This window comes from Lagenorhynchus albirostris, chromosome 2 (genome assembly GCF_949774975.1).
Source record: "Lagenorhynchus albirostris chromosome 2, mLagAlb1.1, whole genome shotgun sequence".
NCBI lineage: Eukaryota > Metazoa > Chordata > Mammalia > Artiodactyla > Delphinidae > Lagenorhynchus > Lagenorhynchus albirostris.
In genome coordinates, this window is record NC_083096.1 from 173,557,664 (window position 1) to 173,575,609 (window position 17,946).

At 42.7% G+C, this 17,946-nt stretch overlaps 1 protein-coding gene across 1 annotated transcript in view; it reads left to right on the forward strand.

Annotated features, from left to right (window-relative positions):
- The window catches only part of SDHB (succinate dehydrogenase complex iron sulfur subunit B), a 34,356-nt gene extending 16,410 nt beyond the window's left edge, over positions 1–17,946 (forward strand). The window contains exons 3-8 of the mRNA XM_060141284.1: positions 7,684–7,769; positions 10,369–10,505; positions 11,151–11,267; positions 13,694–13,795; positions 15,071–15,193; positions 17,743–17,946. Coding sequence (XP_059997267.1) covers positions 7,684–7,769; positions 10,369–10,505; positions 11,151–11,267; positions 13,694–13,795; positions 15,071–15,193; positions 17,743–17,820 — 643 coding nt within the window. The 3' untranslated portion in view covers positions 17,821–17,946. The remainder of the gene's footprint in view (positions 1–7,683; positions 7,770–10,368; positions 10,506–11,150; positions 11,268–13,693; positions 13,796–15,070; positions 15,194–17,742) is intronic.

A 17,946-nucleotide genomic window follows, 5' to 3' on the forward strand; every position in this document is an offset into this window, starting at 1 on the left:
TAAGCCCATGTGCCACAACTACTGAAGCCTGCACGCCTAGAGCCTGTGCTCTGCTACAAGAGAAGCCACCACAATGAGAAGCCCATGTACCACAACGAAGAGTAGCCCCCGCTCGCTGCAACTAGAGAAAGCCCTCACAGAGCAATGAAGACCTAATGCAGCCATAAATAAGTAAATAGATAGATAGATAGATTTTTTTTTTAATCTTAGTGAACTCCAAGCCCAACATAAATAAATAAATAAATAAATAAATAAATAAATAAATAAATAAATAAATAGAATCTTAGTGAACTCCAAGCAGGGTAGATATACAGAAAACCACCCAAGCACATCATAATCAAATTACTGAAGATAAAAATAAACAAAATCTTGAAAGCTATGAGAGAAAAACACATTGTATGCAGGGATATGAATGATTGTTTACTATTAATCAGAAATTACAGAAGCCAAAAGACAGTGGAATGTCTTCTCTAAGTTACTAAAAGGAAAGCTCTGTCAACTGAAATTCTGTATTCAGCAAAAAGATCCTTCAAGATGAAGATGAAATTAAGATATTTTCAGATAACAAAAAGTAAAAGGAGTCATAGCTTCCTGTACTGCGTGAAAGAGGAAGTTTTTCAGGCTGAAGAAAAATAATACCAGGTGGGCCAGAGACCTATGCCACATGAAAAAGGAAGTTTTTCAGGCTGAAGAAAAATAATGCCAGGTGGAAACTCAACTCTTAGAAAAGTAATAAAAGGCACTATATATGATAAATACAAAACCATTTTTTTGTCTTAACTTTATTAAAATAGATATGACTGTTTAAAACAAAATCATAGGGACTTCCCTGATGGTCCATTGGGTAAGACTCCACGCTCCCAGTCCAGAGGGCCCGAGTTTGATCCCTTGTCGGGGAACTAGGTCCCACATGCATGCTGCAACTAAGAGTTGGCATACCGCAACTAAGGGTTCGCCTGCCACAAGTAAGAAGTCCACATGCCGCAACTAAAAGACCCAGCGCAGCCTAAATAAATAAATAAATAATAACATGTTTTAAAAACAGAACAAAATTATAACATTGTCTTACATAAAATATAACTTACATAGAGGTTGGAATGTTGTTACATGAAGTGGTACAATATTAACTCTAAATAGACTGAAAAGTTAAGGACATATAATTCTAGAGTAACCATTTTTTTTAATGCAGAGAGATATATAGCTAAAATGGAATTGGAATATATAAATTAAATATATGTATACTAAAATGGAATTCTGAAAACATTTACTTAATCTAAAAATACTACTTAAAAGAAGGCAGGAAAGAGAGAACAGGGAGAAAGTGTTGGGACAGATAGTAAAATGATAGACCCAAATCCAACCATATCAATAAGTACATCAAATGAAAAGAGACTAAACACTCCAATTAAATGGCAGAGATTGTCAGAATAAGTAAGTACATCAAATGAAGAGACTAAACACTCCAATTAAATGGCAGAGATTGTCAGAATAAGTAAGTACATCAAATGAAGAGACTAAACACTCCAATTAAATGGCAGAGATTGTCAGAATAAGTAAGTACATCAAATGAAGAGACTAAACATTCCAATTAAATGGCAAAGATTGTCAGAATAAGTAAAGAAGCAAAGCCCAGCCACATGCTATTTACAAAAAAATGCACTTTAAAAATTTTTTTGGCCACGCTGTGGGGCATTCAGGATCTTAGTTCGCCGACCAGCGATCGAACCCTCACCCCCAGCAGTGGAAGTGTGGAGTCTTAACCACTGTACTGCCAGGGAAGTCCCCCCAAATGCACTTTAAATATAAAGACACAGATAGGTTGAAAGTGAAAGAGTGGGAAACAATATACATGCAATCTGCATTAAACATAAAAAAGAGTGGCTATGGTAATATCAGATAAAGTAGACTACAAGGCAAAGAACACTACTGGAAATAAGAGGGAACATTTCATAATGATAAGAGGATCATTTTATCAGGAAGACATAACAATCATAAATGTGATTATGAAATACACATTCTTTTTAAGTGCACATGCTACATTCACTAAGATACTGGGCCATAAAACAAATTTCAACAAATTTCAGAAAGTTGGAATCTTACAGGGTATAATCTCTGACCACAGTAGAATTAAAATTTAAAGCAGTAACAGCAAGATATTTTAGGTATCAAAGCAGAAATCACAAGGGAAATTAGAGAAGATATTGAACTAAATGATAATGAAAATATAGCATTTCAAAATATGCAAGATGCATCTAAAGCAGTGCTTAGGGGGAAAATTATAGCTTCAAATGCATACATTAAAAGAAAAAAGGTTTAGAATCAGTGATCTAAGATTCTACCCTAAGGCAGAAAAGTAAGAGCAAGGTAAACCAAAAGCAAGTAGAAAAATGAAATAATAAAAATAAGAGCAAATAGGATGGGGGCTGGGGGTAAGACAGCTGGTAGAAAAAAATAAAACCAAAAGTTGGTTTTTTTGGAAACAAATTTGATCATCTCCTAGCCAGACTGGAGAAAAATAAGAGAAAACAAAATCTCAGTATCAAGATGGAAAGAGAGCCGATGGATATTAAAATGATACCGAGAGTATTATGAATAACTTTATGGCAAATTCAATAATTGATGAAATGGACAAATTTCTTGAAAAAATACAACTTACCAGATTGACATAAGATGAAATAGAAAATATGAATAGTTCTATGTTACAGAAATTAAATGTGTTATCAAAAACATTTTCACACGGAAAACTCCAGGCCCAGGTGGCTTCACTGGTGAATCATATCACACATTTAAGAAAAACCTAACACAAATATTCTTTCAGAAAATAAACAAGGAATATTCATTTCCTAGTTCATTTTATGAGGCCATCATAACCTGATACCAAAATCTAACAAAGACATTACAGAAGCAAAAATTACAAATTGGTATCGTTCGTGAACATAGACACAAAAATCCTCAAGAAATTTTAGCAATTCAAATCTAGCAATCTATAAAAAGGGATAATGCCTTAATGACCAAGTTTCAGTTTATCTCAGGAATATGAAGTTGGCTTAACACTGGAAAATCAATCATTGTAATTCATCATATAAAGGATAAAGGAGAAAAGCCATAACTCTGCAAATTTGAAAAAGAAGGAGACTTCCTCAACCAGATAAAGAGTATCTAGGGACTTCCCTGGAGGTCCAGTGGGTAAGACTCCACGCTCCCAATGCAGGGGGCCTGGGTTCAATCCTTGGCCAAGGAACTAGATCCTGCATGCATGCCACAGCTAAGACCCGGCACAGCCAAGATAGACAGATAGACAAGTAAATAAATAAATAAAAATGAATCTTTTTTTTAAAAAAAGAGTATGTATGGAAAAAGCTACAGCTAACAACATGCTTAATTGTGAAATATTGAATGCTTTATCCATAAGACCTGGAACAAAACAAAGATGTCCACTCTCCACTTCTATTCAGCATTTTACTGTACATTCTAACTAGTGTATTAAAGGCAAATGAAAGAAAAGACATGAAGATCGAAAAGGAGGGAATTAAATTGTCTGTAGTCACAAATAACTTGATTGTTTACATATAAAATTCCAAGGATCCAAGGAATCTACAAAACTACAAGAACATACTAAGTAAATTTAGCAAGGTTGCAGGATACAAGGTCAATATGCAAAAATAATTTTTTTATACTAGCATCAACCATTCAGAATTTTAAGGTTTTAACCAGGGAAATTAGGCAACAAAAAGGAAGAAAAGGAAATTGGAAAGTAAGAAGGAAACTCTTTCTTTTCACAGATCACATGACCTTGTATATAGAAAATCCTAACAAATTCACACCAAAAAATTATTAGAATCAATAAATTAGTTCAGCAAAGTTGTAGATTACAAGATAAGTATATAAAAATCAATTGTATTTCTGTACACCAGCAATGAACAATCCTAAAATAAGAAAATGATTCCATTTACAGTAACATCAAAAAGAATAAAATACTTAGGAACAAACTTGGCAAAAGGGAATGCAAGACTGAAAACTATAGAACATTGTTGAAAGAAACTAACAAAGACCTAAATAAATGGAAAGATATTTCATGTTTCTGGGTTGGAAGACTTAATATTTTTAAGGTGGCAGTGCACCCCCAAGTTTATATACAGATTCACTGTAATCACTCTCAAACCCCAGAAGCCTTTTTTTGCAGAAATTGACGAGCTGATCCTAAAATTCATATGGAAATGCAAGGGACAAAGAAGAGCCAGAACAAGCGATTTCTATGTACCAAAATGTTATTTGCAGCATTGTGTGTAACAGGGAAGGATTTTAAGTGTTCTTCCATAGGAAAATGGTTCTTCCATAGGAAAATGGTTCTTCCATAGGAAAATGGTTACGTAATTACAGTCCCTTGGCCGAGTTGTTTTGAATGAAAAAAGCAAGATACTATCATATATATATTGCATTTTTTTAAGTCTGAGAAAATTTATACCAAACTCTTAATATTGCCTACCTATTATGAAATTTAGCATGAGACAGGTTAAGGGAAGAGCTTTAGCTTTTTAGCTATTTATATTTGAAATTTTTATAAAATGCAAATACTAACTTTTGTAACTTAAAGAAAACGAATAAATAGAATTGATGTACATAATTTAAAACATGCCAGGACAAGAATAGACAGATCAGTAGAATTAAAAAAGTTCTAGGGAATTCCCTGCCAGTCCAGTGGTTAGGACTCCATGATTTCACTGTCGAGGGCCCATGTTCAATCCCTGGTCAGGGGATTTTCCCCCTAAAGATCCTGCAAGCCACGTGGCGTGGCCAAAAAAAAGAGTTCCAAAATAGACTACATCATATATAAAATTCTAGTATAGAATGGGGCGGTTGGAGGGGGAGTATCACAAATCAGAAGCAAAAGAGGGTTTAGTCAGTCAGTGATTTGGGGCAGTTGATTAGCAATTTTTGCAACTTGGGGGAAATAATTTTAAAATGGAAGAAAATTCAAAATATTCATCAAACCTCAGGAAGGAGTGTGGTCTTTTAGACTTAAAAGAGGATAGTATCATAAGGGGAAAAGTGGTCAGCTTTTAACAATGTAAACATTTAAATTTTATGTGTGTTTGAAAATTTTGATTACTGGGGGTTTCCCTGGGGGGCCAGTGGTTAAGACTCTGCGCTGCCAGTGCAGGCAGCGCGGGTTTGATCCCTGGTCGGGGAACTAGGATCCCACATGCTGCGTGGAGCGGCCTTTAAAAAAAAATAAAAGTGAAAAAAAAATTTTGATTACCAAAATCAGAAGTCAGATAGCCACTTGCTGGTTGAGGGCGGGAGCAAGATTAGCAACAGATGTATTGGATGTGTCATGCTGTGGTATATATTTGGTCTTGTTCTGTCTTCTAAAACCCTTGTAATCCTAAAGAATAAGAACTATAGGGTCATCTTTTGTTATATTTTGTTTTCGTTCCCAGTTCCTGAAATAGCTTCAGAAAATAATAAAGGTGAAATGGGTATCTTTTGTTATTCATAACAAGCCCCTTTCAACCACACCTGAGTTTATATTAATGCGATGATTTCTTAAAAAGCCCCTAGATAACCACTGGATGGGGGCTGGTTGCTAGGGAATCCAACCATGTGATTAGAGGGCTGGAACTTTCAGCCCCATCCCCTGACCTCCCAGGAGGGGAGAGGGGGTAGAAGTTGAATCAGTTACCAGAGGCCAATGGTATAGTCAATCATCCCTACGTAATTAAGCCTTCATAAAAATCCTTGAAGTACACGGTTCAGAGAGCTTGTGTTGGTAAACTCCAGGAGGTGCTGGGAGAGTGGCCTGCAGGAGAGGGTATGGAAGCTCTCCTCCCCTTCCCACATACCTTGCCCTGTGTGTCTCTTCCATTTGGCTGTTGCAGGGTTGATCCTTTTATAATAAACCAGTAATCTAGTCAGTAAACTTTTTTTTTTAATTCTGTGAGCCACTCCGATTGATAGTGGCAGAATTGAGTTACACTGTGGGACACCCACTTGGTGTTGCAGAATTGCTTGGCATGGGAAAGACACCCACACATTTGGTGACCAGAAGTGAAGTATTGGGAGTTAGTAGTACAGAAAAACAGGAGAGTTTTTGTTTTAGAAGATGGTAGGCTCAGATCTTTAAAAGAAAAAAAAAAAAAAATCCCCAGACTTCAGTAAACAAAGAGGCAAAGAACATGGACAGACTGAGTCTATAGAATTAGTCCACTAGCATGAACGCTCTGTGCAGGCAGGAATTTGCATCTGTTTTGTCCTCTGGTGTATCTCTAGCACCTAGAACAGAACCTCGTACAGAGCAGGCTTTCAGTAAATAATTGGTAAGTGAGGAAAGCTCAGTGAATTTATGACAAATATTCAACCACTGTAGTATTCAGAGATCTCAAATTAAAACACTGACAGTAATAACTTCTCCGTTCTCAGAATAGCAGAGGTTTTTAAAGGTTACAATTCCCAGTCTTAGCAGAGGTACAGTGAAAAAGGTATAGCATATTGTTGGTAGAAATACGTACAGATAATGCAGGTATGTTAACCAACCTTATTATGGTAATCATTTCACTATATATCAAATTACCATGTTATACACCTTAAATTTACACACTGTTATTTGTCAATAATCCCAAAGCTGAGGGGAAAAAAGAAATAGAGACAAAGAAAGGAAATTGGAGGAGGGGGGTCGCATATTTTTTTAAATCCCATTCATAGAAAATTACTGAGAGGAGCGCAGGTAGCAGTGGCAACCAGGAAGTAGATTTGCTGAGCGCTTCTCTGTGCCAGGTGCTATAACAATTGCACGTTTTGTTTTGTTTTTTAATTTTATTGAAGTATAGTTGATTTACAGTGTTGTGTTAATTTCTGTACAGCAAAGTGACTCAGTTATACATACGTATATTCTGTTAAACATACATGTATTCTTTTTCATATTCTTTTTCATTATAGTTTATCACAGGATATTGAATATAGTTCACTGTGCTATACAGTAGGACCTTGTTGTTGTATGTTTTTATTTCATCTTCATAATAATCCTGTGATACAAATAATAATTCCATTTTACAGATAAAGAAACTGAGGCTCAGAGAGAATAAGCCATTTCCATAGAGTCACAGTCTCTGCATGATGATAACCATAGTGAGACCAAATGTATGTGGCAGACACTGCTCTGAGTGTTTCATTTTCCTCTATGTTAATTCACCTGCAGCAGTCCTGTGAGATGTGGGCGTTGCTCTCTGTGCTTTGTAGATAGGAAGCTGTTAACTAACCATATAAAGCTACTTACTATTTTTGTCCAAAAAAATAAAACTAAAATTTGAAATAAATTATTTTGGAAAACTTTTCAGTGAGCTTTAGAAGAAAAAATAAAAACTGCCAGTATATGGAAGTTGTCTCCTAACCTAAATATTTCTCTTCTTCTTTAGCTTTCCATTTCCTAGAAATGTATATGCAGTGTGGCACTTAAAATGTGTAAGAATTCTGCCGTACTTAAAATGTGTAAGAATGTGCAAAAATAAAACTATGGAAAAAATTCTGAATGTGACCTGAGAAGACCATGGATAAGAAGAGCAGCTAATATATGCAGCTGTCTCAGATCATATTTTGATAAAGTGTAGGGAGATTGAACTTCACGTAAGTACAACTGCGTCTTTTATTTTTGTGAGTTTTTTTCTTTTTTTTTTTTTTTTTGGTCAGCTGTGGTCCTATGGTGTTGGATGCTTTAATCAAGATTAAGAATGAAATTGATTCTACCTTGACCTTCCGAAGATCGTGCAGAGAAGGTAAGCATTTCCTTCCCTGTTGTTAGGCTTGGACACTTTTGTTCTGTTTCCCAAAAGAAGCCTGGGCTGGCCAGAACTGATACCAGGGGATACCTGGAGGATGGCTGCAGCGCTCTACCAGGTGACCTTGCCACAAGTCACACTTCCTTTTCTTAGGCAGAAGTGTTGGAAATTTGAACTGTGGTATAAGTTCTGTTTTCTAAGTTTGCTCCCCTTCAGGAGCTTTCACTTGCATGGTTACTGCTTCTGGCGGTCCCTATGAGCTGCTACATCCTTCAAGGACCAGCTCAGATATGCTAGCTGGTCACCGCAGAGCTCTTCTTTAGGGGAGTAGTGGGGAATTTCTAGCTGGTGCTCGTGCACACTTAACACTTGTCCAACAAGGGGGACATGCATCCCCTTCCAGCTCCCAGCATTACACGTGCACAGAGCAGGTGGTCAGTAGGAATGTTCTGGATGTAAACAGCGATTCCTACAGTGTGGTGCTGATTCCAGGCAGTGTGCATACCGACATTCTTTAATAGCTATGTATTGATTTTATGTACTAGAAAAATAGAATTACTAATGACAGTGTAACAGTGATAGAAATGATTTTTAAATATAATTTTAAGGTAAAATGAATTGATTTAAAGTAGACTCCTAAGTAATCATTCAGATGGTTCTCAGGTGTGGGAAGAATCACACGGGGGTGCTCTGACGGCTAACTGATCCTGGTGGCTGTGGAACACAGACTGTGCAGACTCCATTCTGTGCACTTCACGTGAGATAGACAGGTGCTGTTACCATTTACACTCAGCGTACATGTGAAGAAACTGAGGCCCAGGGAGGTTAAGGGACTTCTGAAAGGACACAGAGATGGTGAGTCGGGAGCCAGGACTCAGCCAAAGTTGTCAGATTCCAGAATTACACTCTCAGGTGATACACTTACTGGCCGGGCTCGGAAAACCTGGGATAAAACCAAAACAGGGCAGCTGGGGCCAAGACCAAGGGCTGTGATCGAACTTTCTCCCTAAAATAACCTTCCATAAAAGAAAAAGTCATTATAGCTATTGGCCCATCGCTCTTTATCTGTGTTCTGCTGTACATCTCAAGCATTTAAAGTCCTACTTCTAAGACATCTGTTTTGATTCAGCTAATCTTACAGGATTGGATTCAGTGTAGCAGATGCTAAGGGTATGATAGTTTGGCTGAATCCTGCTGTTTAGGGAACATTCTGCTGTAATTAAGTACCAGCCTTCCCACATAAGTCCTGACAACACAGGAAATAGACGCTTTTCAGTAAGCTTCCCCATAAAACTCTTTCAGAGCCAAGAACACAAGGTGTGGCCCATGTGGGCAAAAAAAAAAATGAGGCAGAATGATATTAATTGTGGCTACTTCTGTTTCCCTTGTAGTTTGTGAAGAGAATTTCCAGGGGAGCCTTTTTAAGAGAAGTCTCCTTGGATTTTTATTATTATTGTATTTATACCATTTCTTATCAAACCACACTGCTCTGCTGGATGCCAGGCTCACAGAAATGTGCTGATAATATTCGACCTCTTGGGGAACTGTAGGAGTATTTGCTTAAGTGGATACTTGTGTCCTATTATACTTTTATTAAGATTAACGGGAGGGGGAGAGAAAGTTGATAACCCAGTCCAAGTTTCACAAGTAACCACATTTCTCCGGCCTAACTACTTTCAAAAAACAGCTTCAGTCCAAAAAAAAAAAAAAAGAAAGAAAAAACAGCTTCAGAAGAAGTGGTAGCAGGGGCTTAGAGCGCGTAGTCATTTGTAACTCTGAAATACCTAGGAGATTCCATACACAGTAAGTGAGTCCAGGCTAAGAAAATTCTCGTTTCAGGGTCCTTGGTCAGCACCTTATTTTGCTTACTTTGGTTTGGTTTCACATTAGCTCATCCTCCTTGAAAAGTCAGTGCTAAGGCAGCTTTTGTGGGTTTCATGTCCCCAGTGTAGGCTTTGTGGAGACAATAGAATGAGATCTGTCTCTGGACAGTCTGTATCCAGGCCTCAACTTTAAGATGACCAAGACAGTGTTGATTTATTTTGGGGTGTTATATCTGTTAAGAGTTTGAGTCCAGGGAATTCCCTGGCGGTCCAGTGGTTAGGACTCTGTGCTTTCACTGCCGTGGGTCTGGATTCAATCCCTGGTCAGGGAACTAAGATCCCACTAGCCTTGTGGTGCGGCCAAAAAAAAAAAAAGCTTAAGAAAAATAGAGTTTGAGTTCAAATAACAGTGACTTAAAAAAAAAAAAACTGGTTTTTCTCTCAAAATACATGAAGCAAGGAACTAGGACTGGTGTGGGCCCTCCGTGATGCCAGCAGCACCCCAGGCTCGTCTGTGTTCCAGTGCCATCCTGAGCAGATAGCTTCCAACCTCAGGGTTGCCTCCTGGTTTCACAACATGGTTTTTGGAACTACAGCCGTTAGATCTACATTCTAAGAAGAATGGGAAGGAGAAAAGGCAGCGGGCACCTCTGCACAGGTGTATTCCATGTCAGTGCTACTCCTGCTGGTAGAGTAAGGACAGTCGGGAAGGGAGAATTGCAGCTGGACTGCCTACAGCTGGGTAGGGGAGTGTTAACTGTGCTGTGTCTCAGGCATCTGCGGCTCCTGTGCCATGAACATCAATGGAGGCAACACTCTCGCTTGTACCCGAAGGATTGACATCAACCTCAACAAAGTTTCCAAAATCTACCCTCTTCCACATATGTATGTGATAAAGGATCTTGTTCCTGTGAGTTCCTGCCCGTGTGTGTGTGTGTCTCCCCACCACCCCAGCACCTCCCGCCCGCTTTTTTTTTTTTAAGGGGGGCAGGAGGTATGTGTGTTGTGCTATAGTTCTTCAGGGCAGGGTTTTTTCCTGTCTTGAGTTTAGCTAAGGAATTTGAATGGCAGAAGATAAATGGCCTAGAAGGTCATCCAGCAGCTCATTTGGTGAGGATTGTTTGGGAATAACAGGGCACAGAATTTTAGACCTGGAACAGTTTCAGAAATGAAGAATTTGGCCATAACAACAAAGAGTTCATGTGGCAAATACCAGTTGGGAATGCAGCCGTTCTTATGTGTTTTCATGTCTACCTCCCTGTATTTGACCACCTTCCCTTTCCCTGACTGGGTGTTCTCAAGGGCATCTGAGGAGAAAGGACTGTGGGATTGGAAAGTTTCCCAAGTGGGTGAAGGAGAAATTCCCTAACCACGCTTACATGTGACCACTTCTCCTTTCATGACCTTTGCATGTATCAATGCCAAAGGAGGAGAGTCTGACTACTGCCTGTCACACGGCAGGAAAGTGGGCGGTGTCCCAAAAATGGGATAAGTAGGAAAGCTAAGGAGTGGTGGTGGAATCTGACCCATTTCTTCTTCTTCCTCTTAACCTCAGGATTTGAGCAACTTCTATGCCCAGTACAAGTCCATTGAGCCTTATTTAAAGAAGAAGGATGAATCCCAGGAAGGCAAGGAGCAGTATCTGCAGTCCATAGAAGATCGTGAGAAACTGGTCATTAGTCCCTGTTCATTGTCTTGACTTGAGGAATTTTGTTGCAAAGATGTTTGTCAGGAAGTGGGGCTTAGGGGTAGAGGGGATGGGGGGGCACAGCATGGGATCATGCAGAACATTCAGCGTCTTCTGGAAAGGAACTTGAGAACCATCTGTCCAAGGGTTGGACACCCATCCTATCGGGGCCAGGTGGGTAGTGAGAACCTATGAAGGGTGCAGAGAGGACCAAGGCCCTGGAGTGCTCTGCCTAGAGGGGCTCACTGCTACCGTGTTGCCAGACATTTGTCTTTTTCAAAAGAAACCAGGATGTCGATCGCCAGGTCTTGAAAAGTTGACAGCTAAATCAGAGTTACTCTTTAACCCTGTGGGCAACTAAAACACATTCCGGCTGTTTGCGGTCCTGCTGCCACCACCCTGTTTGCAGATGGGAGTGAGAGAAGCCGATGGCAAAATTGGAACTAGAACTTGGTGCTTTCCTGACACCACACGTCTAGTGACGCGGTGTGGGCTTGTGACAGGCCCACTCACTCTTGGAGTTGCTACCCCTGGGTACAGGCTATGAAGTCTCTGCAAGTGAAGGGGTTATTAGCGAGCTTGTAGTCTCTTTCTCGTGTACACTTCTACCTCCTCTAAGAAGGAGGCACGCACACTCACTGCCTGCACACTTGGTGTCCTTTGGAGAGGAAGAAGTGGGAAGGGGACCAGATGGAGATAGGTCCCAACATCGTGCCTACACGAGGGAAGGACTCGTGCTGTCTCAGGGTCACCACTTCATTCGTTTACATGACAGTCCTTTAGCAGACTGAGCGCACCTCAAGGGCAGGGGCTGTGTCTTATACCCCTTTCTGGATCCCAGGATCCTGGCATGTGCTGTCTTATCAACAAATATATGAGTTGTGTGAATGAATAAATGAATTCTGCCTTTTAGGTCTGGGGGAACATGTAGCCCCTCTCCTCTTCCCCATAAAATATTAAGAAAGGAAGGTCCTGGTAAGAATGCCCAGCTCTGTTGTCATCGAGATGTTGAGGGTCAGCGTGGTGATGTTGTAATTCAGAGCAAGCAGCTGCCTTCTCTTCCAAGAGTTTCTTGTTCTCAGGACATAGCTCTGCCCAGTTTCTAACTCCAGGGAGTCTGACGCATCCCAGGGTCCAGGTTGGAACTGGCCACCCTGGCCCAGCTTGTCATTTCACAGTCCTCAGGTAGGAAAGCTTGTAGCTTATAAACATCTCCTTGATGTACTATTTTTAGGGATTGGAGGGTTCCCCTGAGCATGTTTTCTAGGTAGTCAAAATACACTCATTTAAATACCAAACATTTGCTTATTTAGCATTTTTCACTTCTTCAAATTAATATTGCTGAACCTAACTTTTTTTCATGATTTTAAAAGCCATAATGCTCATTATAGGTAATTGGAAAAGAAAACGAATTTTCAAATAATCTATAATTCCACCACCCAAAGGTAATCTCTATCGACAACTACCCTTTTATAAGTAAAGAATATGACTATCGTGAAGGCTCTTAATCCTGTGACCTTATGCTTTCTAGACAGTGGAGCCAGTTTACACTCTCACCAGTTGCCTGAACAGAACATAAATTTTGTTGAAGACTCTTGGTTACAATCATGACCATCAACTCTGTGTGTCATCTGTTTTCAGCTGTCACTTCAGATGTCAGCGTGCCCTCCTGTTTTGCCACTTTTAATCAGTTTCTGTTGTTCTCCAAATCAGAAAGTCCAGTTAGAACTGGTTGGGCGTGTTGAGTCAGTGTAGCAGTGTTAGAGGACGGATTTCAGAGTCAGGCCGCCTGGGGGCCCATCCCATCTCTGCTGTTTGCAGCTGTGTGACCCTCGGCAAGTGACCTAACTTCTCTGAGCCTCAGTTCCTTACCTGTAAAATGGGAATCTCATAGCACTCACCCCAGGATTATTGTGACAATCAAATGAGGTAGTCAGTAAGGCACATGGTGCTCAGTGCTGGTTGGCTGTTTAGGATAATGTTGATGTTCCTATCGAAAACTTGAGGTGTCTGCTGAGCCAGGGCAGAGGCTGGTGTAGACTCCAGATGCGTCAGCACTCAGGGCCTTTTTAATTTCTGCTAGACTGCATTCGAGGTGGTAAGTTCTTTTCACGTTTTTGTTTTTGTTTTGTTTTTAAGATAAGTGAGGGGTATTTATTAAAGGATGAATACAGTGTACTTGGACTTAAGAACTCTGGGCTCTAATCCAGCAGATGTCTAAATTTCAATTCCAAGATCTTTTTTATGAATCTGATAAATCTCTGCAAACCACTCCTAGGATTTTGCCAAGAAAACTCACGTGCGAGTAGGCACTTTGTTCGTGCACTGACCCCAGACCTCGCATTTAATCAGCTCAGAACACGACCATCTCTTCCATGGTGGGCTCCTGACTGCCCTTTCTCCCCGCACAGGACGGGCTCTATGAGTGCATTCTCTGCGCCTGCTGCAGCACGAGCTGCCCGAGCTACTGGTGGAATGGAGACAAGTACTTGGGACCCGCGGTTCTTATGCAGGTAAGGCGCTCCTTCATTACTGTAAGAGAAATGGAAACCGACGTTCTGAGGGGCGATGGCTTCCTTCTTTGGCATCCATTACAAACGGTAATTGGTTGCATCACCTTCACTTGGCTTTCAGTAAATCTGGGGCTTCATCTGCAAAATGCCTTCACTTAGTGTGGTGAGGGTCACGCCAAGGGGCGGTGGCTGCGGGCTGGCACACCAGGCCTTGCAGGTGTTTCAGATGTTTCCTGTGCTGCTGGCTCTTCCCTGCCCACCTGCCCGCTTTCCCCGGACTGCATCTGTCAGAAGGCTCCCCATCTCCCTGTCACGGGATTTTTAACGTGGAAGCAGGGGAGAGAGAAATTTCGTTGAGGAGCAGTTACCCAGCTGCAAGGTTGGAAATTGTTTCCAGGCTAGTGAAAGCCTGCAGTACTGGGCTGAGGGGTTGCTTGGAAAGAAAGTAGTGTTGTTTTTCATCGTCTTTCACTATATGTGTAGTTCACTGCAGACAGAGTCACTGTCTTTGTTCCCAGAAAGCTCATACTTTTTAGATTTGTGGCCAGTGCTCTTCACAGACTCTGAAGCAACTCAAAGAAACTTCTTGTTTCTCATTTTCCCACAAAAAGAGAAGTTCTGTGGTTGTGTGACCAGTTAGCAGTGCCGATTGATTCCTGGCCAAATTAAAGATTGAGTAATGAGGTACATTTGTAGCTGGCGCTTGGACCAGTGATCTGAGTTGTTGGGAAATGTAAAAGTGGTGTCGCTAACACTGCTGGAGCCGGCCCGGTGACCAGGAGCTTAATCAGTTTTCAGCTGGCTGATCTCAGGCTTCTGGGATGGGTATGCTAATCAAAAGAAACAATAAGTAGAACAAATGTTCTCTCTGTGCAGGTCTGTTATCAGTTTACCCAAAGGCCGTGGGTAGGTGCTCTGAAGGCAATTAAAGAGAGTCGAGGACACCATCCCTGCCTTCGCTCATTCATGTTCTAGGGAGGAAGCTAATGAGCAGCACGAAATCAGTAGAAGGTGATGCTTGATGGTATATTATTAAGCACCAGCGACCAGGGGCACGTGGTTCAAAGGTTGGTGGGGCTCATTAGTCAAGGTGATCAAGAGATGTTACAAAGGGTTGGGAGCTTTTCCTTGAAAGATGGCAAGAAGTAAAGTGTGGAGATGGCTTCCAAGCTGAGAATTCCTGTTCCTCTGCGCGCCTGGAGCTTTGAGTTGAACCAGAGGGCTGCTCTGGCCAGTTAAGGTAACAGCTCAGCCCACCAGTCCCCGTTTCCCCAGGCCTATCGCTGGATGATCGACTCCAGAGACGACTTCACAGAGGAGCGCCTGGCCAAGCTGCAGGGCCCGTTCTCTCTGTACCGCTGCCACACCATCATGAACTGCACGAGCTCCTGCCCCAAGGTACGCGGCCGCGGCCCCCGCGCGGCCCAGCACTGGCGCGTGCTCGGCGGGGAGCCGAGAGCACTCTCCCCTCCGTGTGGGCCTGGGGGTGTTGGCTCTTAGTTGCGGGGCACAGGCTCACTCAGGCCCCCTTGAGAAGGGTTTCCAAGTCGGGTTCCCACGGGCCTGGTGGGAGTCAAGGATGCCACGAGGACCCGTGAACAGGAACCTGGGTTTGCCCTGACTTTGTGGGAACCACGGGAGGAAAGCCGTCTGCGCACAGGCAGCTGTGAGGGCTACATTCCCTCTCCGGGCCCCAAGGTCTCTGTGTGGCAACATGGCTGCCGGTCCGCGCGGCTCCCTGGCAGCCAGCCTGTGCTTTCTCCTCTGCGTGTCTTTCCTCAGTCTCGGGGCTCCTGCTTGCTTAGCTTTCACTCCCTCTTCCTGTTCATGCTTCCTGTTCATATTCACCCTGCCTACGGCTTCAGCATCTGCCTGGCTTCTCTCAGCATTTCTCAGCTCACATTCCTCGGAGGGAGTCTCCTTGGCCCGGCTTAGCTTTCCACGGCGCAGCCCACGCACGGTCAGAGCTGGCCGGCCAGCTACCGTCAGGTGCCAGCCCTGGGCCGGTCAGTGGGCGGGGAACAGCCAGGGCTGCCCTTGGAGCAGAGACTGTGGGCAGAGCAATTTCATTTTAAAGGTGCAGTGAGTAAGCAGGCAGCGAGATGGAAAACTCTAGCACGACCAGTTAGCAGCTTAAAAAAGAAAGAAAGAAAGAAAAGGCAGCGCATCTTAACAAACATGAAATCCAGACTGGGTAATTCCACGGTGTTTCAAGGGCCCCCCTTCCCCTGCCAGATGCTTCTCATGTGCCATCGGCATTGGGGTGGGCCTGGGGCCTGGTGGGGTTCCCAGCAGTGCGGGAGAGCTCAGGCTCCGCATCCTGCTGCCTGCGTTTCTACCCAGGCTCTGCTCAGCGAGCCTTGTGGCTTCTGAGGCAAGTCATGCCACTGAAGCGCTTAGGACAGTGCCTGGCACATAGTAAGCACTTAATGGGACCTTCTGTTCGTTTGAGCCGGTCAGTCAGAAGACAGCCTCTCCAAGGCTGGGGCCTGGCTTGTGTATTTCTTCAAAATCTCCGCGGAGGATCCTGCGGTGCGCTCCTAGGCGTGAATGTTTGCATCGCAGAGGACAGCAGACAGACCAGACAACCAAGGACAGACTTCTCTGTGTCCTGCCCTCCCCTTCAGTAAAGCAGGGGTGGACACTGGGGCTGTGAGGCTAGACATAGGCCCAGATTGTTTGAACTAGAAGGGACCTCAAAAATCGTCAAGTGCAGCCCCTTTACAGGTTCGGAAGCTGAGCCCATGAGCGGGAGTTGGGGGTGGGGGCATCTTGCCAAGGTCACTCTCAGGTTGGGGGCAGGGCAGGCCTAGAAGCAGGCCACCCGCCTCCCAGTGCCTTCTTCCTACGCAGGGACTGGGTACAGTCTGTTTACTGACTAAATTCCTTTTGATGGGGCAGGCTCAGCGTTCAAAAGGAAGTGCTGTGGAGGGCCTTCCTCCTTCCCCAGCCCCCTCCCTGGTGGTGGTATCAGCTTCCTGTGTGTCCTTCCAGGGATAGTTTGTGCTACACGCAAATGTTCCACGTGTCCTTTGTCACAGTGTCTACCTTTTCTCACTTAACACATTTCGGGGATCCTTCCATATCCGTCTTTTAAAGAGTGTCTTCTCTTTCCCTTTCTGTCTCTCCGAAGATCTTTTTTCTTTTTCTTTCTTTGCACACTTCAATTTCAGAGTTAAAGTTGTCCTTCTAAAATGAGGGGACCCAGGACTTCCCTGGAGGTCCAGTGGTTAAGACTCCACGCTTCCACTGCAGGGGGGCACGGGAACTAAGATTCTGCATGCCGCTCAGCGCAGAGCCACATAAAATAAATAATTTAATTTAATTGAACAAGGGGACGCTTCACTAGCCTCAGATGAGTGCTTGTCTAATCTTACCAAATATTTGGTGATCTCACTTCCTGCTTCTACGAGCCTGGCCCCACTGGGCTTAATTGCCATACCTCGTGCAGGACAGATGTTACAGCTGTGAGGCCAACTGCAGCTAATCCAGTGTTGTGGGCCACTTAACCAGCGGTGCTTAGGAAGGTTAACAGAGGCTCCTTTCTCCCACATACCTTGAGGGCTTGCAGATGCAGATTTCTGGTGATGATGATTGAATGATAATGGTAATGATGTGAAACCTTTAGAGATAACTGGCTAATTTTGACACTGTAGTCATAGAAGAGATGACTCTTCCTTGGGCTCGTTGACCTGCCACAGTGAGCCTCACCAGCAGGAATTCAGTGAGACAGGGCTCCTGCCAGAGAGAGCTGGCCATTTTCAAACGTCTAAGAGTGGAAACAGAAGAGAGCTCTTAGTCCAAACCCCTGGGTATTAAAGGACTTGGTTTGTAATCACCGTGCTTTGACCAGCTAGGTCAGGAGGTCCTGGGTCACCCAAGGTCATGGGGTTCTTCCGTTCAGTTTCACTTACCATTTGGTATTGCTTCTCTTCTCTTTTTTCAAGGGGCTGAATCCAGGGAAAGCTATTGCTGAAATCAAGAAAATGATGGCAACCTATAAGGAAAAGAAAGCTTCAGCTTAAGTGTTCCCGTGCTAAACATGACTGTAACCAGCTCAGCTGAACGTAATTTGTATCTAATCTGAGTTCCTTCAAAGGTCTCGATTTCCCACAAATACAGCATGTATAATAAAAATTTTAATAAATAAA